The 26,869-nt window shown below is 32.7% G+C and overlaps 2 protein-coding genes across 2 annotated transcripts in view; one reads left to right on the top strand and one right to left on the bottom strand.

The window, feature by feature from the left end:
- The window catches only part of LOC138128157 (uncharacterized), a 46,668-nt gene extending 27,217 nt beyond the window's left edge, over window positions 1-19,451 (bottom strand). The window contains exon 1 of the mRNA XM_069044335.1: window positions 19,210-19,451. The gene's annotated coding sequence lies outside the window, so the exon portion shown is untranslated. The remainder of the gene's footprint in view (window positions 1-19,209) is intronic.
- Window positions 19,452-25,763: 6,312 nt separating this feature from the next.
- pr (6-pyruvoyl tetrahydrobiopterin synthase purple) lies at window positions 25,764-26,648 on the top strand. The gene is made up of 3 exons (XM_069044336.1): window positions 25,764-25,949; window positions 25,999-26,078; window positions 26,236-26,648. Exons 1-3 carry the CDS (start codon window positions 25,876-25,878, stop codon window positions 26,511-26,513), a joined length of 432 nt encoding a protein of 143 aa, XP_068900437.1. The 5' UTR covers window positions 25,764-25,875; the 3' UTR covers window positions 26,514-26,648.
- Window positions 26,649-26,869: the final 221 nt, after the last annotated feature.

Genomic DNA, 26,869 nt, shown 5'->3' with positions numbered 1-26,869 from the left:
TCGGTGTATTTATTGTATTGCTCCAGGCCGCATACATTTTTTGTTATGAGTGGCAAATTATTATAGCCCAGGTATTTTTATTGTGATAAATAAATCATTTCAAAATATAACCATAAAATACTATTTAACTTACAAATGTAGTCTTATTTTTTAAAGTGTTTTCCATAAACCCTCATATAATTAGATGAAGGTTTTCCCATTAATAAAGCACTTTCCCATGCTTTCCTTCCCTCTACCCGGTCTTTAGAACCAAAACATTTTCGATGAGAACATATTTTGATTTTACGTCACAACTTGGAAATAAATGGAAAATGCTTTTGGTTTGTTTTTCGCCAAAAACAATTTGTTACCTTATTGTCTTATTTTTAGTCATTTTTAAATAATATATACAACGTGTCTCATAAATAAGTACATTAATTTATCCAGTGACAGTTCTCGTCAAGAACAACAAAATTTTTATGTGTCATTTTTTTTTGAAAAATAATCTTCATTTCAGTATTTCACCCTCCCCCCCTCCATAAATGAACGAACTGTCTATTTACTCGCATTTTCTAGTTATTTGACCCAATGACAGTGACCGTCTTGATTCTGTGATTTAAGAAAAAAATTTTGAAAATGGCGACTTTATTTTCCAGTAGTGAATACATAGATATTGTGTTGGTGTATGGTGAAGCGTTGGGAGTGCTCTTCGGGTCTAGAGAATTTCCGTTCTACTTCTTGTGGGGCTACATGAAAGACTTGGTATATTCGATCCCAATTGACAACTGAAGTTTTAAGAAAACGGGTGGAAAATGCTGCCACAACAATTCGCAACAACAGAGAAATGCTGGAAAGAGTGGAAGAATCATTTCGTCGGCGCCTCCATTATTGTATTGACAATAACGGCGGTCACTTTGAACACTTCTTGTAATGGTTCGTGATTACTGATTACCTACTACTCTAATTACTTTATTTTAAAATATTTATTATTAAAATTGTTTTCATTTAATATCTACCATATGATTCTCTTTTTTCTCTTCATTATAGGTTACAGCAACGGGCGTAGCAATTAGCCGCTGTACTTAAGTTCGGAAGAAACAAGTGAAAGTTTTCTTGCATTTGTTTTTTGTTCTTCGCTTATCGGCATCGACAAAGCAAATAATCCCCATTGGCGGGTAACGAAATTTGTGCCAAATCTTTCAATAATTTTAATTGAATAACTATAAGGTTTATGAAAAAAATATATTTTTCCGTTGACCGCTTGTTAATTTCAATATTAATGAATAATTTTATCTAAAATATAGTGTATTAATGGACCTCGTTAATACACTATTTTTCATTAATCAACGATTTTTGCGATTTTGATGTATAAACAACCTCGAACATGCATTGTTTGCATTTACCAACACTACAGCAGGTAGTGCAGCAGGGTTTTCTATATTTTACAGCTCCATAACTGCACAATTACGAATTCACTTTTTCAAAAGTCGACCTTTTTGGTTATAATTCGCATGTCATATTTTTCAAAGGTAACTAGGTTTTCTTAGCAACAATGATTTTTACGTGAAATTAAATGTGAATGGAGTTGACGTCTTCTGACACTCTTTGTGGAAAAGTGAATTGAAAGTGTTGAAACATTTAAAAATGGCCTACCCTGAGGACAAAAAAAGAATGAAGGTATTTTATAAGGTCTCATCTTTATCGAAAAAGATGAAATTGGTTTTGATTTGGCTTTAATTTGAAATTTTCTCACAAAAAAATAAAAAGTTTGCGGTCAACGAAAAATTTTTGTAACAACTCGTTTGTTAATGGGCGATTAATAATCTCAACTTTTAAAGGCACTCACTCGCTACACTCGTTCGTGCTTTAAACAGTTTCGATTATTAATCGCCTTCATTAACAAACTAGTTTATTAAATAACTATAAATATATTGTTGCTATTAACTAGTTCTATTACCAGTTAAAATTAATGTACTTATTTCTGAGACACGTTGTATATATATTTTTAAACACAACCACTGAACTAGCCACCGACTTGAGTATGCCTTAATTTAGTTTATACAATTCAAAAAAATTATTAATAATTTAACATAATATACCATAATTCACAAAATAATCAAATGTTTATATTCTGCAAAGTAATAGGGTGTTCTCAGCGTTTTTTAGAAAAATAGATAAAAATAAATAAATATCTATTACTTAAAAAATTAAACAACAATTAAACTAAATATTCGCCGTTATTGTCAATGACTTCCAACCATCTTTGTCCCAAAAACTCAAATCCAGAACGATAGAAGATGGGCTCTTTCGTCCCCAACGACTCTTATCTTTAAGACCTTCTTCCCCATTCAGAAATTTCGCAAACCATCACCGACAAGTATACTGTTTTACCGTCCCCTCACCTTCAATTCTGCATATATTTCTTCTCGCTGCTGCCACTGAATGTCCACATTTAAATTCATATAACATTAAATTACGATTTCGTTCTTTTTCCATGTAAACAATCAATTACCAGAATGTAACCAATTGAAAATTATTTAATTGAGACACGTCAAATTGTTTATGGACAAGTGTACTTCATATTTTAAAAAACTAACAAAAATTACCAATTGATTTTACATTTATTTTTTATCGAGAAACAGAATACCACAAAAACGCTCTGAACTTTCTGGACACCCTAATATAATGAGCTAGAAAGAGATCGTTTTTAACACTTTTTGTAAATTTTAGTTTGACAATATTAAATGGTTTCATTTCACTTTTAACTAATTTGAACTAATATCGACGAATCAAGCTGCATCATATCCAGTAATCCAAGCACAATGAGAAAAATTTTCAATCGAATGCCACATACCCAACACTATACGAATATCATGAGTGGCTATCGAAGAGAGACTTAAAATTTGTCGAGATTACCTACTGTCAGTGTTGCATGAAATCCTTTCCGTCTATCTAACACAGATTAGTTTTACAAATCCCTTTCATATCTTCCCTATATCTTTAAAGTTCTTTCAATGTAAAATAAATCAAATTAAATTTCGAATATGAAGGATTCTGATTGTTACCTACTATGTGTAGGTGTAGGATTACCACATTGCACCAACAAACCATCATAAATAATTATTACCAGGTCATCATTTAATTCAATATTTCTTATGTCACACATTCCGACTAGATTTAAAAGATCTTTTCTTGATAAACGATATAATACAGCATAAACGAATGCCGGAACTGGTCACACCTTGTTAACTAGACCGAAAGCAACGTTGTGGACACACAAGATTAAATGGTAAGGTTCAAACGAAGCCGTAGAAAATCATCTCTGATTTCAATAAAGAGAAACATTTAAATAATATTTCTGGTCCTAGTAAGTTTTGTTAACAAAATCATTGCAAACCTTTGTCTTTCTGCGTTGTTAATTTTTAATGATTGTTTAAATCCTATATATTTATGTAAGTACTCTATCCTTCTTTAAACGTGAAATAATGTCATTATTTTCTGTGATAAGTATACAGGCTGATTCTGAAATAAGTTTGGAAAAAAAATGTGGAGTACCTATCCTTTACACAAGTTAATTCTGCGTACCTACATGACTTTTGGAGGTGAAATCAAAAGGATGGAAATTACTCTATATTCTTGTATTCTCAACGCCAATGAATAGGGAAAATTTGTCGGAATTTGTTCACTTCATTAGCAACCATTGTTACATCGACTCCAGAATAAAGTCGTAGGTGCAACCACACTGCTTTGTAAATGTTTCTATGGAAATGATCGAGAGCAGTTTGTGACTGACAGGCACCTTTTACCTTTGATTATTATTGTTGCTAAACTACCAAGATAATCAGGTAATCAGCAGCGTACTAGCAATTTTGACCAAATTTTCGAAAACGAAAAAACTTTTATAAGAAAATTTTTTTGTCTATGACTTCTTCTCATTATCACCAATTACCGGGTTTTTTCCAAACTTATTTCAGAATCACCCTGTATAAATAGTAAAACAGGCTGAAACAGGATGTTTAAAATTTTACTATACAGCCTGTCCCAGAACTACCTCCCCATAGAAAACAGACATGTGCCGACAGCATAAGAGACCAAGATAAAATTCTCTGTAGCTCACATAACCGAGTTATAAAATTTTCAATTTCACCAATTCCAAAAGCTCGTCATCAGATATTACTAAAAAATCGGACAGGTTCCTAACCAGCAAATAGTTATTTGTATCACAAGGCTAGAAAATGCCATTTTGCAAGTGCAAGTGCAAGCACGGTTTGTGAAGCAGAGGCGTCAGCCAAGGCTCCACAAGTGCGAGCACTTTCAAAATATTTTCTAGCCATGTAATACACAAAACTTTTTCAGTCGACAATTTATTTAAAGCAAAATATAATCACTTTTGTTAAAATATTACCGGATAGGGATTTTTTTTCCATTATCAACATAAAAGATCCAAGAAGCGACTGTCACGACAAAATTCCTCAAATATTCAATACCGTCATCGTCCTTTCTGTTATTCCTAACCCATCGCTTGATACCTCCCTCGGTCTCTACTGATTACACAATGTACAGCTTGCGATAAAGGATACAAATTTGCCCGACATTAATATTTCACACATTAAAAATTGTACAAAAATTCCACATGAGATTGACATTTTGTGCTGCTAACCTAAAATCTTCCATTAAAAATTCCTGATTCGATTTTCTTGCCAAGGCAGGGAAATACTATTTTCCAGAAGATTTAGACGAATGAAAAATCAGTTTTTTTAGACGGAGGTCGAAAAAATAATTATTGATATCGCAACAATCAGCAAAAAGTTGTTTTGGTATAATGGGAAGCCATGGAAATTTATATTTTATATTTATATTTTTCCAAGTTTGAGGTTATAAATAGCGTCAATATCTAGTGCATTGTTGTCAGTTTTACTAGTTTGGAATAGAAAAATACTCAGACATCGCGGGAAATTCAGCAACATATTGTGTTCATTTTGATAGTTCCGCATGTCAGGCTCTTTAGTGACGGAAATTAAACAGTGTGTCCAACGTTAAAAAAATAAATCATGGTCTCCCATTATCCCAAAACAACGTGAACGGCGTTTACTTTGAATATTAGAAACAAAACTGAACTGACTTTCAATTAAAGTGATGGAAGTTTCAGCAACAGGGCTTTCAGTTTAAGATGCATAGATGTGCATAGTTATTGATGTTTTGTTTAGCTTTACTTTTACCAAACAACTTCTATTATCCGATACTCTATTTGTTTTTCAGCTACACAAATATTTACATATATTTACATGCATATTTTTTGTTGACCTGATAGTATCTGCATAATTGGTAAATAAGTTTGAATTAAATTTCATTACGTTAAATATTAAATAATAAAATAAACTTAGTGACTGTCTTAAAATATGTTTAATTTTGCTGTAAAAACAGTCGGTAGGAATGTACCAATAAACTAAACTCACTCAGAACAGAAGAATGAAAAATCGAATGTTGTTTAAAAAATAGCACAAATTCTGGATAATGAGAAGTTTATGAAATCAATTACACAATACCACTTATTATGGAAAATGCAACACCCAGAAATAGTGAATATATTTTGATGAAACTTGGTACAGTAATTAGGTGTTAACTAAAGATAAAATGATGATATTTGAAAGAAATACCTGAAGAAAATACCTGTATCTTTTAGATTATTATTCTTATCCGAACATGCATTTCTTTTTATTGTTGACGATCAGTTATCATCAATAACTTCCGTATATCGCAGCATTTGAAGTATGTTAATGCTATACTATGCCTCCAGTAGGAAGACGGGCCCATTTGCAGCACGTAACTCAATTTGAAAGAGGCCGTATTATCGCAAGGCAAGAGCAATCGCTCATCATGTGGGACGAAATGTGGCCGCTGTGTTACGGTGTTGTCGTGCCTGATTTGAAGACCAATGTTACTGAAACTTTCATCGTTTTATCTTAGTTATGACCCAATTATTGTAGAAACTTTCAACAAAATATTCTATTTCAGGGTGTTGCATTTTCCATGATAAGTAGTATATTTAATTAATGAACTTAAGTACATAACATTTTTGTTTCATAATACTAAAATTTCCGATAATAATGCGGAATGTGGAAGAGTGCCCCGAATGCTTGCAGCGTTTCCACGTTGAATGGCATGGGAAATCCTCTCAAAAAGAAATTTCTTTGATTTTGAATCTGCCTGATTCCGCAATAAGTCTGTTTCTGATGACATTAATGAAATCGATGGCTTCTTTGCACCAAAGGCCTAAGGTATCAAAGGCTAAACCTTTCAGTACGTAATTTGACGAAATAATTTAACTATATTTGCTATGTTTGAGTTTGCAAGTCATTTCAGCGGCAAAACCTGAAATTTCAGAAGTTTTCAAAACGTAACTGTCTGCAAGTGTATCTACAATGGTAACGTGCCAAACTAAAGGTTGACCTTTAATCCATGGTACTAAAGTCATCCCATCTGGGCGTTTTCCATCATCCCGAGACAGTCCCTTTGGTTGTAAAGTTGAATTAACATGAATAGAAGTCAAAGACCGGTTGATAATAGAATTAATTTTAGCGTATCTGGAAAATCTACCACTGCTTTTTGAACAACTTAGACCGTGGATGCCAATTTCGTCAACTCTCGCATTGCATTTGCAAATATGAGGTGTACAAAGATTACAACCCAATCTTAAACCAATACAAACTTGAAAGGAAATGTTATCTAAAAGAGTACCAAAATTAGGAGAAGGTATTGCATGTAACCAACATCCTGATTCTCTGCATTGCAAAGCCTTAAAACGAGCCAAGTCTCTAGGTGAATTAAAGATTAATTCATTGGCAATTATTTGTTTGATATTGATATTATCCCAATTCTTCTGAAATTGTGGGATTGTTGGTCTTTCGTTCTCATTTTCTGCATCCCAGACTGCTAAAGCTTCATCATAATGGTGAGTAAGAAGCTCATTATCCTTTGAATTTAATAATAGAGAAACAAGCTTTTTAACACCATGCATTGAAGATGGAAAAGAAGGAAGCCAAATATCGGAAATGCGGCGAATTACCAGTCCACCAAATCTAATCGGTAAAGTGGACTGACGCCATTGTAAATCAGTTAAACGTAAATTAAGTATTCTTTCTAAAGAAAACTTTAAAGAAGAATCAATAGAATTAACATAATTATAAAATTTCCAAAATGGAGTTGTTCTTAATAAAAAATTAAATTTTGGTATGAAACGACAGTTCTTGATTAAAGTATAAGCCACGTGTCTGCTAAGAAGTTCAGCTTTGTTTAAAAGATTTTCAACTGTAATTATAGTTTTTCGACAGTGTTTTTGAAACTTTAGTCAAAGATTGGAGAGCCTAAAAGAGATAAACTTCCTCGGTCACAAATTTTAATACCTGGTGCTAAATTTTGAAATTCCTTTATGACTTTTAAATCTGTGTCTCCAGAACAGCAAAAGTATCGCATTTGTTAAAGTTTAATTCAAGAACAATTTTTTTGGATAAATTGATAGTATGTATATTATTACGAAATGTAAAAATCTATCATGTTCACGGATGTATTTGTCCGGATATCGAGTAAAGAGCTTCCTCTCTCCAATGAGGGTAGTCTCTGGACCAAACACAACAATTATTCCCGCGCAGAGAACCATGAACACAACATCAAACATAAAATTTGGTGAATCCTATTCAAATTGTTATTTATCTACTGTTTCTAAAGTACAATTTGGGTTTCATTTTATGTCATAGAATTATTTTAATAATTGTGGTGAACTTGTATAATGTTTTGTTTCTCTACCAATGTTGATTCTGTTAAAAAAAAATTGATACTCAATGCTTTCACTAAAAAGAAAGGTAATTTTTTAATAAAGTAGGTAATACTGGTTTGAAAAAAATCAGTTTTAAATTTTCAGGGATATTTTAATTCTCATTTTGTTGTGATTTAAGTCCTGTCTTGTCAAAGAGAACATGATTGAAGACCATGTCGCAAATAATTATAGCGGTCGTGATTAAACGTAACTATCACACGTTTCCACAGTCTCGCTTAAGTCATTTTTAATTGACTTATGGCAATTTGTTTTAAGGTTATATAACAAGATATTACACTAGACTAATCACGACCAGAGTTTCTCTAGAAAAAAATTCGAAATGTTGTTAGATATGAAAAGTTCCCAAGTGGTTATTATGGTATTGATTGCTCAACTGAAACGGCTGTTCGTAAAAGTTCGGGGCAAAATGGTGTTAATAATACCTTAATGCACGTACATTCATACCAGTTAATCATTTATTGTAAGATTATGTTTGATGCGACTAAAAAAAAATACTAAACATTTTAGTTTCTCTCGGTTTAACAACATTGAAGACATGGAGATAGTAGCGTACAAAAAATTAATAGTGAAGAACAAATAGAAGAATGTGGTACAAATAGCCACCGGCGTTAGAAGATAAATAAATAAATAATAATTATATTCTAGGTCAAATGGAAGCGCTCTTAGTTTTGAAATACATATATCTATTGTTACTGCAACATCGAGCAGTCTTCAAGTGAAAACAGAGCTGTTAGTTGTCATGTCCTAACATGTTGCACGAATTTGTCAAAATGCGATACAGCAATTTGTAGCAAGTTCCTCCTTGTTGCTTCACCGTGTCATACATACCTCTTCACAGTTTACTTCGCGTTTAGAACACGGTGAAAGTACAAATACGCGACCATTACCTACTAAACTCAGATAATGGCGATAAATTCCAGTTGCTGCCATCAAGTCCTCATTTCATCTGATCGCAATCTCGTCTTAATTGCAAATTCGCGAAGAGCTCGTGTGGGCTATGATCAGATCATTCCAAATTCAAAGAGGCAGAAAGTGGGCGCCCGAATAAAATTCAAATTTGTCATCGAGAGCTACCTAATTAACAATCTCGAAAAGGATTGAAAAGCCACCAAGTTTCGTTGCTCCCATCCTGTCAATTTGCTATCGGGTGGACAACCGGAATTTTTTCGACCCGCAAAACGAAATCGAACCCATCTGGGTAACGCTGAAAGAATTTCAAGGTTGACTTGATTGTGGCGTTCCGCAAAACAAAACAATTGACGGACAGGATTCATACATCAGTTCACATAATTTATAATCCGAGAGACCGAAAATTTTTGCTGTAAAAAGTTACGTCAAGTACGAGGCGAGAATTAAACGGTTTCTTGACTGTCCTGTACAATAAGACGCACACTTTCCATTTTTAAATAAGACTGTCATTAAAAGACTGCTTATTAAAGGACAGGATCCAATTATACTATTTCAGACAAAGTTTACTTTCGTGCACACTACACTTTCACTGATGGACAAATGAAGCGGGTTTAATTAACTCTTGTTAATATCACTTGTTAATCTAAGTGCTAACTGTCCATGGGATTACAATAAAAATTTATTTATAGACGCCATTGTAGGGTTAATTGACTATTGACATGTTATGACCAGAAGGAAAGTAATTGTTTAAATATGAAGCAAAAATTGATCCATCTGGATAGACCTCTAAATTATCCTACAGTTATGTCACAATTACTAGTGAAAGTTGACTCAATTAGCTGCAAGAATTATTCACTTCTAATCATCTTGATGCCACAGTTTTTGTTTTCATTTTGATTAAAACTATTAAAACGACTTACGTCACAATAAACCGAAACAATTTTTTCCACAGCGTTGGTTATTTAAAATGCTACAGTTTGAAAGCAACTGAGATTTAAAAAAAAATGTATTTTACTAGTTCAGATCCTCTAATAAAATAAGTATATTTAGGTATGCATTTTAATCGCGTTGAAATTTAAAATACATATTACTAATAAGCGTAATAATAGTTATTTATGGTACAAGTGTGTTATGTTGGCTATAAGTATGCGAGTGGCATAAAAAATTTTATCCAACAACTACAACAATTACAAATAAATCTAAAAGTAACTCAACAGTGAGTCACAGTTATAATTCACACATGAGTTATGACTTATAACACACGCGTGACTTATAGACTACTGTGTAAATGTAAATTTACCTGAATAGTGAGTTACAGTTACAATTCACAGGTGAGTTATCACTTATAACACACGCGTGACTTATATACCACTTTACTAGTTTGAAATGAGAACAATTATGACTCTATAAGTGGCAAGTGTTGGATAAAAAAAATAAAACACGACTGTAACAACTTACTTACGTTTACTGCTTGGAAATGTAAACTAGTACGAGATGAATGTTAAGAAGTTTTTAATTTGCTTCCTTTCATTAAATGCCACATTGCAACTGAAATAAATTATATTTATGAGATGTATAAATATTTTTCAAGCCTTCTGCTTCTGTGTCATTGATCAAAGATTAACAGGGAAAATACCTAAATACTAAAACAACTAAATATCCACAAAATATGGGAGCTACACACAAATGTTCTACTTATCGTTATTCAAATGTTACTGTTATCAAAAAAATGCTAATGTAGTACAGAACAACTGAAGGTTATCATTCCAGCCATGAAAACTACTATCTTATGAAGATTTCTTAAAGTGGAAAGCCAAATTGAATAATGTATTTTCTGGCAGGTAGCCCTTGCTTCAAAATTATAAACAATTTTAACCAATTAACATTATACATACAGCAAACAATAGTTGCTGAGACTCATGTAACATAGGGTGTTCGTTTAAATTTATCCTCAAAGTAGGCGTTGAAGAGTCGATTGTGAACGCACCACTCGTCCGTCTACAGAGTAAAATCACAAACAATCTAAAAAGTGAGGTTAAATTTAAACAGCTAATCCGTCATCTGTAATCCGTGGCGCGTTCGCAATCGACTCTTCAACGCCTACTTTGAGGACAATTAAATGAACACCCGATAGATATTCAAGTATTTCAGTACTACTAATGAACAGAACAAATTCTATAAAAACAAAAAACAAATAAAACCTATACAGTCAGTCGTGGTTTTGAATATAGTAATATATTAAGTTAGCTTTTAAAGCAAATAACAGCTTAAGACATCATTCCAAATCTTGATTGTTATGGGTAAATTATGCTGTGTGCTGTCCGGCTTCTTCGGAAGCCACTGAGTCATTTGATACCTACTTCTAAAATCTCGAAAATCGTTGGTGAACACCTGTATTGGCGAATTCAGGTAAATTTATTCTCATTTCTTCAACAGTGATAATACCGCGATTATTTATAGAACAACATACAAACAAAATAGAGAAACCTGAATCTTGCGAAAATAGTATTCCGGGCGTGACGGTTGCAGTTTATTACAAACACGTAAACAGAACCATTCATTGAACAAATAGAGCAGATACGATACGACCACGTTGCCGCCTTATCTTTTGAGATAATCAAGTTCAATGAATTTTGGCGACAGTAACAATAAGTAAGGAAGTTATGGTTCTCTAGCTGATTAGTGTGGTATTTCCGCTGTTTTTACATTGGAACCGCTCTGTGTCCTGTTGTGCATTGTGCTTTCATGATGCATACCTGTTCATAATGACATAATTCGAAACAGATAAAAAGGTATATTATACGGTAACGTTGAAAACTATGACAACGGTATAGTCATTAACCACGTTAAATCTTTACGTTTTTGTAAAATAATCCATAAACTTCTCAGGTGGAATTATCTTTGCGCCGAAATTCTAACCCACTTTTCGCTAGCTCCAGATATTGAACAGATCTTGGCGCAGAAACTATTTGGAAAAGCAGATAATGATTTTTCTTATTTCCTATCCTATGAATTTGTGGTTCATAAAAGGTAACCCTAATAGTTTAAAACATGAATTAAAATAGTTATTTATGTTATAAGGACGAAAAAGAAAATATTTCAGACAATTGCTCGAATTTGCAACAGCAATGAGTGAAAAATATTGTTTTCGTCCAGTATCATACATTATTTTTAGGCACCCTTAATGAAAAAGGAATTTTACGTACTCCCAAGCGGACGAAAAGTAACTCTTTTTCGGACGCACTTTTTCGTACGCACTTTGCGGATGCTGAACGTGGCGCAATCTGTTCGTCTGTTTAGTAGATTAAGAACGAAACCGACAAAATCGAGTAAACCGACTGAAAACAAATGAGTATTTAACAGTTAAGTTTAATCAAAGTATTTTATTTGCCCGAAAAACTGTTGTATCGTTTCTGGTGCTTATTTGGTGCATAATAAGAAAATTAACGTTCATAAAGTCGATAGCAACAGCGAAAGTGGTGAATAAATGTCTAATACACCACCGGACATCGCAGATGATAATCGCAATAATTGTCCTGTCACCATAAATTATGAAAATACTATTAAAAAAAAATGTTAACATGTATTCATGAATTTATCTACTTGAAAAAAGTAGATATAAAATAAATTTTAATTTAATGTGCACCTCTGCCAAAAAGTGCCTTTTGCCCTCGCCTGTTTTCAAGCCTCGGCTACGCCTCCTCTAGAAAACCCGGACTCGGGCACTTTTTGGCCTTGACACACAAATAACGATTTTAGTCGTTCCGTTGTCAAGGTGATGTTTGATCCATAATAATTTTGAAAAAATGTGGGCTGTTAACAATTTCCTCAACAACCCTGAGCGTTGCTAGGGTGTTATTGACAACTTAACTGTTATCGATTGTTCAACGTTATTCATTGCTTAACAACATTGCGGACGAAAAATATTTTTTGGCCTAGGACGGAAAATAATGCTTTGACATTTTCGTCCAGATATTCAAACCGAAAAATACTACTTTATGGTACAATCGACTAAAAATGATGTTATACTTAACTCTACTTGAATTAATCTGTCAAAGTATACTAAGCTAACAAAAAATTCAACATTTTGCGTCTTCCAAATTATTTTTTGGTACGAAAGGTCTAGCAGGTAATACAAAGATCTGAGCAATACTAGCGTTTCTATTTTTGATGATATTAAATAATTACCGATCAATTGTGAGGAAAAAAAGCTGGAAGTGAATGTTGAGAAGACGAAAATGAGAGAAAGAGGAAGAGTGAAGAGAATGAGTGGAACTGAGAAGGAAGAAAAATAGAACAAACAAACGAGTTCAAATACTTGGGTTACACATTTAGTGAAAGAGTCACGGATAAGGTACATATTAGAGAGATAGTGAGGAAAGCAAAAAAATTAGTGGGATATGTTTGGGGAATAGGAGAGAGAAAGTAGGGAGGTGATTTCAGGAGAAGAATGATGATGTTCTGAGAGATCTGGGAGAGGAGGTGGAGAGAGTGCAAGAAAAATATTTGAGAGGGGTGCAAGGAATGGACAGAGAAACGTCAGGATACCTAGTGAGGGAAGAGTGTAAGAAGAATAGGCTGAGAGTGAAAGCGGGAAATAGAGCGGCAAGAGCGGGAAGAGTGCAGGATACTAACCGAATGCCTGAAAGAAAACAAAAAAACACGGAGAAGGAGAGAGAGAAATACTATCAGAGAAACGAGTACGCCAGTGAAGAAGTGGAAAGATTAAGAGCAAAAGGAAGATGGATGAATGTAGAGCTGAGTGAAAGGGACAAAGACACAGACAAGCAAGAAAGAAGGGAAAAAATCAAAGAGATACAATAGGAAGTACGAGAAGTGTATGACAGAAGAAATTCCGGAGTACCTGGGGAAAGAGATTGCAAAAGAAAGTAACATGATGGCGAGATTTAGATGTGGGAACGAAGAGAGAGAAAATAGGATGGAATGAGAGGAAGAAGGTGCAGAATGTGCTATGAGGAGAGAGAGACAATTGAGCACATGTGGAGAGGATGTAGCGAAATGAGAGAGAGGGAGAGAAAGGAACGGGAAAAAATACGGAATGAATACGGGAGGGAGATAAGATGGATGAAAGAGATATAGAAGAGGAGGAAAAGGATAGGAAAAGAAAGGAGTGGGGAATAGGGAAAAAATGTTAATTTTTGGAATCGTATTTTTATGCTTGTAATCAGGAATCCGAAAGTCCGGATAGCAAATAAAGCATTTACAAATATGTAATTAATAATTTTAAACTTGACTTCTTGAAATTTTGTTGTTTAAAAATAATCCTATTAAAATTAAAATTATCCACTGTAGATTCTCTGCGGAATTTGATAGAAAAATAAAAATAATTTCAAAACGAAAAATTCATTCTTTCGTTGTCACTCGTGAATTTCGTAAATGACTTCCTTTTCTGAATTACGATTTATTCCGCTTTTAAAATTAATTTATCCAGTTTCCAACATTCCAAATCAAACAGATGCATTCACAATTTGAAATTTTAAACAAGTCAAAATTATGATAATGTGGGTGTCTGGTATGTCGTTAATGGATTTTCGTACGGTGTTTGAATACACCATTTAGTAACGAGCACTTACGTGGGCAAAAGCGACAACGACCTCACCTGGGTTTTGAGGTAAACAATACGATTCCACAGGTTCTGATTTATCTGAATAACACTTGTAAAATTCTGGCGTGGGTTGATAATAACAGTATATCATTACAACCATACCATAAACATCGTGTTTTCTAATAATATAGCCATACCATTTAGATCTTAATTAGATTATCGAGTTAATAATTGGTGAGTAAGCGCCCAAATTTCGCCACTACAACAACCAACGACCAAAATAATGAAGACGTACTGCTGGTACCAAAATGTGATCGATCTTTCGAAACGACAAGCCAACCAATTTGTCATCATGTGCATCAGAAAAGCGGAACGAATTGTAATTGGCTCCGTTCAGAGATGCGTTGCGACATGTTCTCGAGGAAATTGCATGAAAATGTGACCTTTACTGTAACGGTAAAAGTAATAAAAGAATTTGAATAACACGATTGGAAAAAATGAGAAATCGATAAATGGTTGTTGACATTGAAAGTTCTTTGAGTGTTAACTGTATTTCAAAAGAATTTCTACCTAATAAAACTATGATTTTTTAATGAAACTTTCATTTTATTTCGTCAAAAAGCATATAGACCAATGTCATTACCATGATAATATAAATTGATTTATGGAATTTCTGAAGGAACTAATTTGATGGCCGTACCAAAAGAGGGATGCTAAATATTGTAAGCATTTTCTCTGAGCATATTGCAAATACAGTAAAGGCATTCTATTTTAATTTCAAGTAGTTAACACCATTATTTTATTGCTTAGTTAATTATGTGGGTACTTTGTGAGAAAGATTTATTACATTAACTTAGTTTACGTGACATACTAGCATTACTTAAAATGAATTATAACTGTATTGATAACACCATCACTCAGTATTATCAAACATACACTAACACCACTTTTATGGAAATATATATTTTTTCCAAAATTCTCATAAAACTTAAGGTATGAAAGTATTTAGAATGTAAAAGCTTATTAAATCATTCCTTCACACATCAAAATAAATTTTATCTTTCACCAAGCCTTCAAAAAACTAATTTATGACTTGAAGACAAATTTTCTAAAATGTATTAAATTCTCGAATACAAAAAAGCAAATGACAAATAGGAAATTTACAAATCTTCTCTAAATGAAAATATTTACTGCTTATTACTCATTCCAGTTTTGTCAGCCATATTTTTAATGTTTTAAGTACGAGTACAACTCTGTTTACGTCCATTATCACAACAATTGAAATAATTTACATTATATTAATGAGCTACAAAATACGGAACTACATAATAATTTATATACAGGATTATGATAAAATGACGCACAAAATTCATAAAACGCACAGTATTAATTTTTGAAAAAAATGCAAAAACACGTCAAACAGTTTTTTAAATTCTCCGTCTTTTAACCTATATAGAAAAAAAAATGGTTCAAATCTGTCAAAGTTATGACGTCATTAATTTTTTTTTTTCAAATGGGAAGCTACGATTTCGATTAGATTATTTGATAGAGTTTATTTTTCTGGATTATAAAAATCTAGTTTAAGTAGGGATTACATAAAAAAAATAAGCAAATTTATAAAGAACGAAATAAACTTAATTTTAATAATAACTAATAAATAAATTAAACAATACTCTAAAAGTTGTTTGACGTGTTTCTGCGTTTTTTTCAAAAATTAATACTTTACGTTTTCATTTGAAGTATTTCTCACGATTTATTTATCAATAATGACACGAAATATTTAATAATTAAATGATCCCTATTAAAAAAGTTTCTAAAAAGCGAAATAACGAAATTATTACCCAATATTTAACACTGTGGTAAAACACGAGTCGCCCATGTGCACGCATGACAGATGACAAAACCGAAAATAGCAAGATGACCGTTCAACGTTAAAAAGTAAACTTTAATCTAAAAATGTAAAATATCAGGCTTAGCATAATTATTCCGTTTTAGTTATTTCAATAATAGTAATGTCCACTACAAAGACCTGTTCATCTGTTGTACTTTATTTTAAAAGGGTTTGCGGTACCGATCTTGGTACAGTAATATTTTTTTTACTTCCCAATGATAAAGAATATAAAAATACTTGGTCACTAATATAACACAGACATATAACACAAAAATTAATAAATATTTAGAACTCTCCGTTGCTATGAGAAATCTTTGGTGTTTAGAAAAAATTTCGATTTTACCACTTGTAATTTCAGCAACGGGAATAGTACCGCAATCTCTTTTTGAAAATTTAAAAATTCTGGATTTAGATAACACATTGGTAGTTGAAATTCAAAAAGGTATATTATTATACTCATGACACATCGTGAGGAAGTTCCTTAACATTGACACAGAACATAATACACAACAAAGTCAAAATGCGGAGGCGAGACGCCGGTAATTATGTTGATAAGTACTGCACTATTACTTGATAGTAATATCCGTAATAGTGTATGTACTCCGGCAACATTGCCGTGCCGCCGGGTGGAGGTGGGATACGAAAACATTGATTAGCTTAATTTTTGCTCATGGTCCTTTTAATATTCGCTACAAAATACTTTACATTGAGAAACTGAAAATATTGACTTAAAATATCTGTTACATGCATCATCATCTGCTTAAATACTATCGTGCGGTTTTTAAATTTCTCCTCAAAGTTGGCGTTGAAGAGTCGATTGTGAGCGCGCCATGGACTACAGATCGCGGATCAGCTGTTTAAATCTAACCTCACTTTTTGTGTTGTTTGTGTTTTCACTCTGCAGACTGACGAGTGGTGCGTTCACAATCGAGTCTTCAGCGTCAACTTTGAGGAGAAATTTAAACGAACACCCAATATATGAAGTATACATATGAAACCCATTACCGTGGTCATTTTTGAAGTTTATTTTATATATTTTAAAATTTGCAATATCTCTAGACTCCTTAGAGGGGTTCGACAAACAATGATCGAGAGTCACAGGCGAAAAGTATAAAGAGAAAATCAAGGTAAACACTTGCTTATTATTATTGCAGGCTATTAATTATTTACTAAGAGCAAACAGCTGAAAATAAGAGTCATTAGAAACATTTCTTTTTTAGAAGGATCCTCGAGTTTTCAAAATTTGTCATTGTTCAGTTTTAAAAAAAGTTTTATTGAACATGAAATGAAAATCATTCGCCCCTTATGGCAGTCTCTGCCGACTCATTAAGTAATCTTTTCGGTACCATCTAAAGTACGAGTAGTACTGATGATTTTCTGAGAAAGTACCTACTTTATAAAATTACTATTTCGACTTCAATAATAAGTACTCTGCGTAAGTGTATACCACTCAGTAGCATTTTTTTAGAACGGTGTATTAAAGTACTTTCTGAATTCAAATTATTTTTCAAGTGATAATCCTAAAAACTATTCTCAAAAAATATAATAACTTTCAATAAGTCACGATGAAATGAAATAATTTTCTCCTTTTTATACAAAAGGTCTATAAAAGAACGTATATCAAGAGTCCTGTAGAATTGTGCAGCTCTATAATTTTATTGTGTCGCACTATGTCGAGTCGTTAAATCTTGTCAGTTGTGAGTTCGACGTCTTATTTGTTTTGCTTGTGGTTTTATTCAGTTCTTCTCTGTTTTAATTATTTTTTTGTTCGACACTGTCAGAATTTGAGAATTTTCTCCTATGTGAACGGATTTTGATAAATGTCACAACTTGTCAAAACGAAACGTCAAGCTAATTTTAAAGGTTTTAAGCGATTGGGAGCCTTTAAGGGGCTCGTCGAACAAAAAAACGTTGTATTCAACTCGATCGTGTGTAAATTGGGCCTTTTTTGCCACTCGTGCCAAAAAAGGCCCAATTTACACACAAACTCGTCAAATAAACTACTATTTCGTCTCACAACAGTCTTCATTACAAACATGTCATTAATGGATTTACATAACCTGTGTTTTTCTATTTGATGCCACAATATGCTACACAGCGGCAAAAATAAAATATATTTGAATTCCACAGGACTCTTGATATACCTACGTTCTTTTATAGACACTTTGTACTATGCGAGAATACATAGTAAATGTCACATTTATTTGTTTGAATGATACTTCAGAAAAATAATTCTTGATACATGGTTAAACTGGGCAAAATTTAAAAAATCCAAATTTAATAAATTATTGAACATGTATATTTTCCAAGAAATTAGTAAGTAAATTGTACTGTTCATACCTAAATACCCTAATTATGTTTAGGTACAGTATGTTTCCCCGTTATAAGATATACCCTTTTCTTCAAAATCAATATCTTACAGTAAGCAGAACGAATCCCAATCAACATACATGTTCTTATGTCTTTATTCTAAAATCCAATAATCAAACATATTTTATTTTAATTGTTTGACGTACTTAAAAAAGGTATCTTCAGTAGTCCAGATTGTAAAATATTTACTATATAAATTGATTAACATAAACATGCAATAACAAAAAGCGTGTCAAAAATAATCACTTTGTATGCTGTAACATAAACTTCAAGAAATGTTGTACATATTTATAAAACAAAGGAATTTGATAAATTTATTAGTGTTAATAGTTATCCAGTGCATGTCGACTGTACAGTATGAATGCTTCATTGTTATTGTGTCGCAACCGGCAACCATACCTATCGCCAAGGATACACCAACAATGCTTTTGGCCATGGCAAAAGAATATTGATTTTTGAAACCAAACGAATATTTTAACACGATTATTAGCAAATGACATCCGCACTTACTAATTCGGATTACTTAATCACACTGACCTCAACAAATCATCCAATTAATGCTGGATTAGGATATTATTGCAGACTAGCCCCTTATCGTTTTGAAAAAATCAAAAAACGAAAGTCGTAGTCCTCACACTCGATGTTTTACCCTTGTCTTACCTTTCAAAAACGCCAATTATCCATTCGGAATTGTTGCATGTGACAGTAACGACAACAGAAAAAAACAGATAAATCGGGAACACAAAACACGACACTCTAGAATCCACTCACTTTACGTTCACATTTTCTGTTTTTCATCGAGATCGGTACGATTTTCGCGCAAAACATCGCCGAACGCTCCTCAAGTACAGATCTTTGCTATCCGTTTCGAGGACGGCGAGCGAATGGTAAATGTGGGGCAAAAATTGAAAACAGTTTGTGTGCAAGCCAAGCAAGAGGGGGGAGGAAGTGCTATAAAGGTGCAATTAAACTTTTTGTTGTTGTTTATTTTAATTTTAAAACGTTTCAAAACGAGGTAGGTGGCGAGGTTTAAATCGGTGTAGATTAAATAAATACTTTGAAAAAAAAAATCTATTCTGTTATTATTTACACAATTTAAATACCTATATGTGTATTATGTATTTATATATAAATATGTAGGAACAGATTTATGCTTATATGTTTTTTAACAAAATAATAAACCAGTAGGTACAGTTAAAAAATTAACACAACAAAACTATTTATTCACTTCGCGTTCTTAATTATACATTTAATATTTAATTGATAGATGTAATCATGTTATTCTGATTCCAAACACGTTTAGTGGTGAAAGATATATGGGCGTGTATATTAAAAAACAGTTTAGTTTAAGAAAGTAAAAAATTCGTCAGCAAACAATTTTTTATATTGTTTATTGGGAATTAAGCTTTCTAAAGAAATTTGTTAATATACATATGTATAAGTATTGAGAGATCAAATTAATTTGTAATCGAGTCATCTATGGATTTGAATCCGAATGTCTTTTGCGATTGATACGCTTATTTATTTTATTGATTTTTGATAATGTAGTTTTTAAACACATATTTCCAAAAAAGACTGCAGTTTCACATCTAATTTTGTTGTTAATTTTAATTTTTCTTCAGATCCTAATCCTGAGTATACAATTAAATTCGTTGTAACTTTAACCACCGTTGCAACAGTTTACACGAAATGTCAACTGTCAATACCTAACCTATGTTTCACGCTATGTTTATTGGAGCGTGGTGTTCAGGTAACGACATACGATTTCGGATTCATCGATGACTCGATTACAAATTAATTTGATCCTTCGATATAAACAGTGGTATTATTTATATTGTTGTTCATGGACCCTTTTGTGAAGAACTCAAAATAAGTAGAGAAATATTCTAGCTATTAAAAAATTGTTTTAAAATTACTTGGAATTCAAATAAATGATCCAACAAGAATGAACACCTTGACTAGGTTAAGCGCAACTTAGGTTACAAAATATTTAATAAAATTGGAACCGTTAAATCTTGAAACATATACTCTATTAATTAAATTTATATTATCATAATAACGAAATTTCCCACCATTTAATTTTTGGCGCCCTTGAAATAATTTATTAATCATTTTAACATCGTCCTCAAGTGATATGAATTGTTACTTCACACAGGCAACTCTTCATTTCTCAAGGTTGATAACTTAACTGATTCAATTAAGTGTCGTAAAAACTGTCATTATCTTTTAACTTCATATGGCATTAATAGACAAACTGATATTTTGTATTACATTCGTCTTTTTTTCTTCTTATTTGAAATTATGTGTACCTATTTAAGAAAATGTAATACCGTGCGATCGAAAATAAAAAAAAATCGAGATAGCCATGATTAATACACTTCAGTTGGCAGCACGTAAAAATTTAATTCAAATGTCACTACAATGGTAATTGTCATTATTAATTATTGACTATTAAAATTTGCTAATACAATATGTTCACTTTAGAGCAACAAATTTTCATTGTCCAGTTTTTCTTCAGCAATGGAGAAAGGCTTGGTCCTATTCGACACCTCGAGTTTTTGAGGAATTTCAACTTCCAAGACACTTAACCGACAACTTGTCCAGAAAGTCTACAAATGCGTAAACATGTTTTTGGAAACAGGTAGTGTTCTGCGCAAAAAAGGCAGTAGACGACCGACAAAAAGATCAGGGGAAAATATTGAAGAGGGTGAACAAAGAATTATTGTAGAGATTTACCCAAGAAACTAACATATCTTTTGGTACAGTTCAGCTTATCCTTAAAAAAGATTTGCACTTTTTTCTCTATCGTGTCTGTTGTGCATGAAATTACTCCTTGATAATAAGAGCCCCACAACCGACAACAACCTCTCTGGATAATATTGATTGATCGATGATCGTTGGATCGATTTATAAACAAACAAGCGGCGTGCGCGTGCTCCGTGCTCACCGTTGACGTTTTAAATCTCGCTGACCAGCCTGAACGTTGAAGATTATACAGGGTTATTATAAAGTAGCAAAAACATACATGCACAAAAATATATTTGAAAATAAGAAAAAATATTTGGATAATTTAAATGGAACACAGGACACCTATGTTTAACAAAGGTTTAAATAAATGATGTTCTGAAACTGTTAGTATGTAGATACAGTTGATGGACAAATAAAACTGGGACAAAAATGACAATCACATTAGTCAAAATTTACAAATTTGCATCGTTTAATTACGGCTTTATCACAAATAGGTTAACTTTGGTATGACATATTATACAGACATTGACAAATATACTGACAATTCAATGGTCCCAGTTTTATTTGTCCACCGACCGTACCTACTATCGCGGTCAAAGAAAAGTGCGACAGTATGTTACTGTAGACACTTCCAAAACTCAATCAAAATGTGGTGTTTTGGAAGTGTCTACAGTAACACACTGTCGCACTTTTCTTTGACCGCGATGGTACCTATTTCTAAAAGTGGAACATGCCAGAAAAAAAATGATTTCATGAAGTATGTTAAAACAATGACAATATACTATAAACCACACAAAATAAGCTATTAAAATTTATTATAACTACCATATTGACAATATAAAAAACAATTATGTTAGATATGATTACTATTATTAAAATAGCAGGTTAAGTTTACTAATCTTTTAAAATAAAAGTACCTACCCTTGTGTTTTAAAACATTAAAAATCAGCCATACCTATCTTTAACACATTTATTCGATCCTTTGAAAAAATTGCAATGTTATAGATCTCTGCTTTATCATTTTTTGTTCAGTTTCCAATACCAATCAAAACCTTAATAAAAAATCTGGTGTCTTAAGAAATATACACTTTTAAGCACAGTCCGGTAATTCCTGAAAGATATGTACATATAGGTATAGTGAATTTTTTATCGATGAACCATAGGGATTTACGTGCTGTAAACTTTATTTCGTGTTAGTGTTTTTTTTACTGCTAATTTCAAAATGATTTTTCGTACACTGGTAGCTTACTTAATTTTCTACAGGTTCTGATAATTTTTTTAAATATTATTACATTACATTAATAATTTAATAATTTTAACCCATTTTTAAATTTCATTAAAGTTAGTAGGCTAACATTTTCACCCCTATTATTAAAATATTTCCCAATTCGAAAGATAAAAAACGCACCCAGAAAAACACTTTTATCTAATCCTGTGGGATAAATGACACTTATCCCACTCATTTGAGTGGAATAAGGAACTTCATTACCGGACGCATTTCATTACTCCACTCAGTGGGATAAGTGAGCTTCATTACCCCACTCAATGGGATAAGTAAGTTATTATTCCACTGAATGATGTAATGAAACTGGCGGAAATAAATAAGATTTACCTTTTTTTTTAATTCGGGGCGGTCTTAGATAAAATTTTGTACAATGAGGGACATGGAATCCTGGGCAGTCTGCTATTGTCATTTCAAAAAGTGTCAATGTAAATGCACCTTTACTGTCATTATGATTGACATTTTCAAAAAAACTGTCAAATTAATTTAAGCTTGTTTATGAGTAGCTAAGGTATGGTTTAGAAATTTTGACAACTGAATGACACATCTGCCCAGTTTTCCGTGTCCCCAATAGTACATAACACGTGGGCAAAAGCATATTACAGGAAACTCGTGTGATTACAGATGAACTCGGGCTAACGCCCTCGTCATCTGCAATCTTCACACTCGAATCCTGTAATATTGCTTTTATCCCACTAATTGTGTAAATAACTATTATTTAATGAAACATTTAGAAACTAAATTGTAAATTTTAAACTAAAGAGGTGGACAAATATTTTGCTGTTTTAAATGCTCAAATTGTTTGCTAAAAGCCGCTAAACAGTAACTTAATAGGTCTCAAAAATGGTCGAATAATAAAATTAATAAAATGATTAATATTATAATAAATAACAATGGTCCAGTATAAATTCACCTTTTGGGGCCACAGTGTGTGTTTTCTTGGAAAAAAAAACATCAGAACCTGTAGAAAATTAAGTAAGCTACCAGTGTACGAAAAATCTTTTTGAAATTACCAGTAGAAAAACCATTAACACGAAATAAAGTTTACACCATGTAAATCCCTATGGTTCATCGATAAAAAAATTCACTGTATAATAATTTTGAAGTTAAAACTCTTTTCATAAACGAAGCCGAATTCTTTTATTTCTGTTTAATTTTTAAGTTACATATTTAGTTTCGATATCTTTGGTAATTCGATGGTACCTACTTTGATACAATTTTCTTATACAGGTGTCCCAGAACTGCTCCATAGAGAAAAGAAGGAGTATTTGGGTAAATAAACGTGATAATCTGAATTTTAAAGAAAGAAAGTGCTATCTCAAGCGATAATCGAGAAAAGACATCCTAAACTTGACCAAACAGAGTTGAGCACCATCAAGGTGGGAAAACCGCAATTTTGCGTTGCCGAATTTTGTTGCGATATCAATAATTAGGTACTTGTAGTCGCATACAACATGTTGCAAGTGTTGCCACTGTAGCGTGCGACCATGCTACAAAATTTGCCTGTTGCAGCCTGTAGCATGTCGGTCCACAACAAGTGGAAAAGTAAGCAACATTATTCGTGAGACTTCAAATATTTGCTTTGAATATTTAGTGATTACTGATGGAATGGTCAAATAAAAAAACTGTAATGTTTATTGAGGATTACAGGAATAACGAAATATGTACTTTGGAATCACAAATTAAGAGATTTCAAGAATAACAGGAAAAAATTAGATATTTTTAAAACCTTAAGTGAGAAATATGGCATTGTTAATTTAAAAAAGAAAATAAAAAACCTTAGGACATAATTTCATCATGTTTTTTTTAACAAATAATGGAAGTCAGTTAAACTTATTAATGTAATATTTTAAAAAGGGCTCCGTCATCAAAATCTTTCTTGAGATAAGTTTCGTTGTGCAAGCAATTGTCTGTTCCACCACCTTCGTCTTTTTTGGTTTTTTTTTATTTGTTGGATCAAAACGAAATATGCCGCAGCTGCAATTATTGCATCCGACATTTTAAATATAAATATTGCACTTATATAAAATAAGTGGTATGTCGCATGCTACTTAGTCGCAGCAAGCTTGTTTGTGCGACCGGGCAACATTACCAGAAACTGTAGCATGCTACATGTTGCCAATTGTTGCTTTGGTGAATCTATGCCTTGGTGTAAGGCCGCCTTTATACACAAAGTATTTCACGAGTGATAACAAGCCCGAGGGAATGTTCTATAGTTTGTCCAGCGAGAGATTGGTTGACATAAACATCACTAAATTCTACGTAGAGAAAGTACCGTGCCTTCAAATAAATTCGGAATTAGAGTCGGCTGAGATTTTATTATGAAGTTGGTAACATGCTAACATGCAATTTTAAAAGGCAGGACAGCAGTGACCTTGGACAGCACAGTAGATGTCTTTCAATCTCTCATGGGTTTTGACCTTGGAAATATCTGCGCGAAGGCGGAGTGATAAACCAGTGAAGAATTGGTAAATGAAAACTGAAAACGTCGACTATTTTAGCCACGCGTTAAATTTCAAAATTACAATTTCATAATGACACAAGACAATGGTTCGTTAATGATCAAGCCAGCTGTGAAAAATGAAAATGCTGCAGATTTGTCACTTCAGATGTAATAAAGGTTCTACGAATGAGATGTTTTCCGGTTGGTTTGTAGCGCTTACTTGAAACCGATGTTCGTCGTTTGCGCAGTATGACTCACAACCACAGCCATCTCTACTTACTTACTAAGTAGAGATGGCTCTGCTCACAACCCATGAGTGATTGAAAGACCTCTAAGTTGACCCAAGTAGCAAAAAACCACTAAGCCTTTGCAACAACATTTTTATGGCATTAGTCATTTGAAATTACTTTAAAACTGTACTAATATGGAAAATATTCAATCCAAATTATGATTTTCTGGTCTCTTTGTGCCTTTATTTGGTTCAAAAATATTGAAAAAATGCTGTTGCAAATGACAAGTGGTTTTTTGCAATTTGAGTCAACTTTATGAAATGTATTCTAGTGCATTTTGTAGTGTTGGGTTCTAAGAACGTTACAAGCTCTGTTAGAAAGAAATCTATAATTTAAAATCTCCCAATCTCTCGCTGGACCATGCGCTGGACTGAATATACAAAAATAATTTCATAGTGGTGCTACATAGGCAACCTTCAATTCCCCAGAGTTATGAAGTGGATGATATTTTCAAACGATCAGGATTTCTGCCAATGACGAAATAATTTACCATTTAACTTTCACCGGAAGATCTGAGATATGAGAATTGAGACAAACGAAACATAACCAACAACATATTCAGAATGGGTGACAACAAAAATCCCAAAGCTTATCAAACTAGAAGAATCACGTTTTCAGCATGTCATCGCTTGCACAGGTAAGACAAAACCTGAATAACTCAATAGAAATTAATATTAAAATTGCAGTCCCCACTTAAGCGAAGCAGAAAATGTGGAAGTGTTTGGTAAATGCAATCACGTGAATGGACATGGTCATAATTATATCGGTGTGTATTCTTTAAATATGTGATGAACATTTTGAAAACCAGTAGTTTGCCAAAAACTTGAAAACATGAAGTTAAGACATTGTAAACTATAATATTATTTTTCAAATTTTCAATTCATAGTGATTTAACTTTGTGACTTAGCCTTAAATGTTTTCAGTAAAAGTCACCCTATTTGGGGAAATTGATCCAAAGACAGGAATGATTTTGAATATGACTCTGTTAAAGAAATACATGGAACAAGCCATAATGAAACCAATGGACCATAAAAACTTAGACAAAGATGTCGAATATTTTAAGTCTCGACCCAGCACAACAGAGAATTTGACAGTATTTATTTGGACTGAAATGAAGAAAGTCATGAACAAACCTGATCTGCTTTATGAAGTTGAAGTATATGAGACTGAAAATAATATTGTCAAGTATAGGGGAGAATAGTTGTGTATTTTATAAGTGATATATTTTTATATTCTGCTTAAGTTTATACTGTTGATTTTATAACTGTTTTTATGATTCCACATGTTGTGCAAAAGTATATAATGTTGAAACTGACATTAAATTCATTATGAACTATTGAATTAGTTTTGTCTGAGCAAGTTGGTTGTGGATGTGCATGAATAAATTGTTGCAATGCTTACATACAAATTTGGATTTTCGCAAGGGATTTGAAAGGATATCAACTGAGTTACTTTAGTTTAATACCTGTTCACGTTGGGAAGAACAGTTGTGGTGCAAATGACTGACCCAAATGTGTGCGATTTGCACCACTGATGTTCAATCCAACGTGAACAGGA

Source organism: Tenebrio molitor, chromosome 4 (assembly GCF_963966145.1).
Source record: "Tenebrio molitor chromosome 4, icTenMoli1.1, whole genome shotgun sequence".
In the NCBI taxonomy this organism is placed as follows: Eukaryota; Metazoa; Arthropoda; class Insecta; order Coleoptera; family Tenebrionidae; genus Tenebrio; species Tenebrio molitor.
Note: the sequence above shows the minus strand (reverse complement) of the source record. Positions and strands in the feature narration are given on the sequence as shown.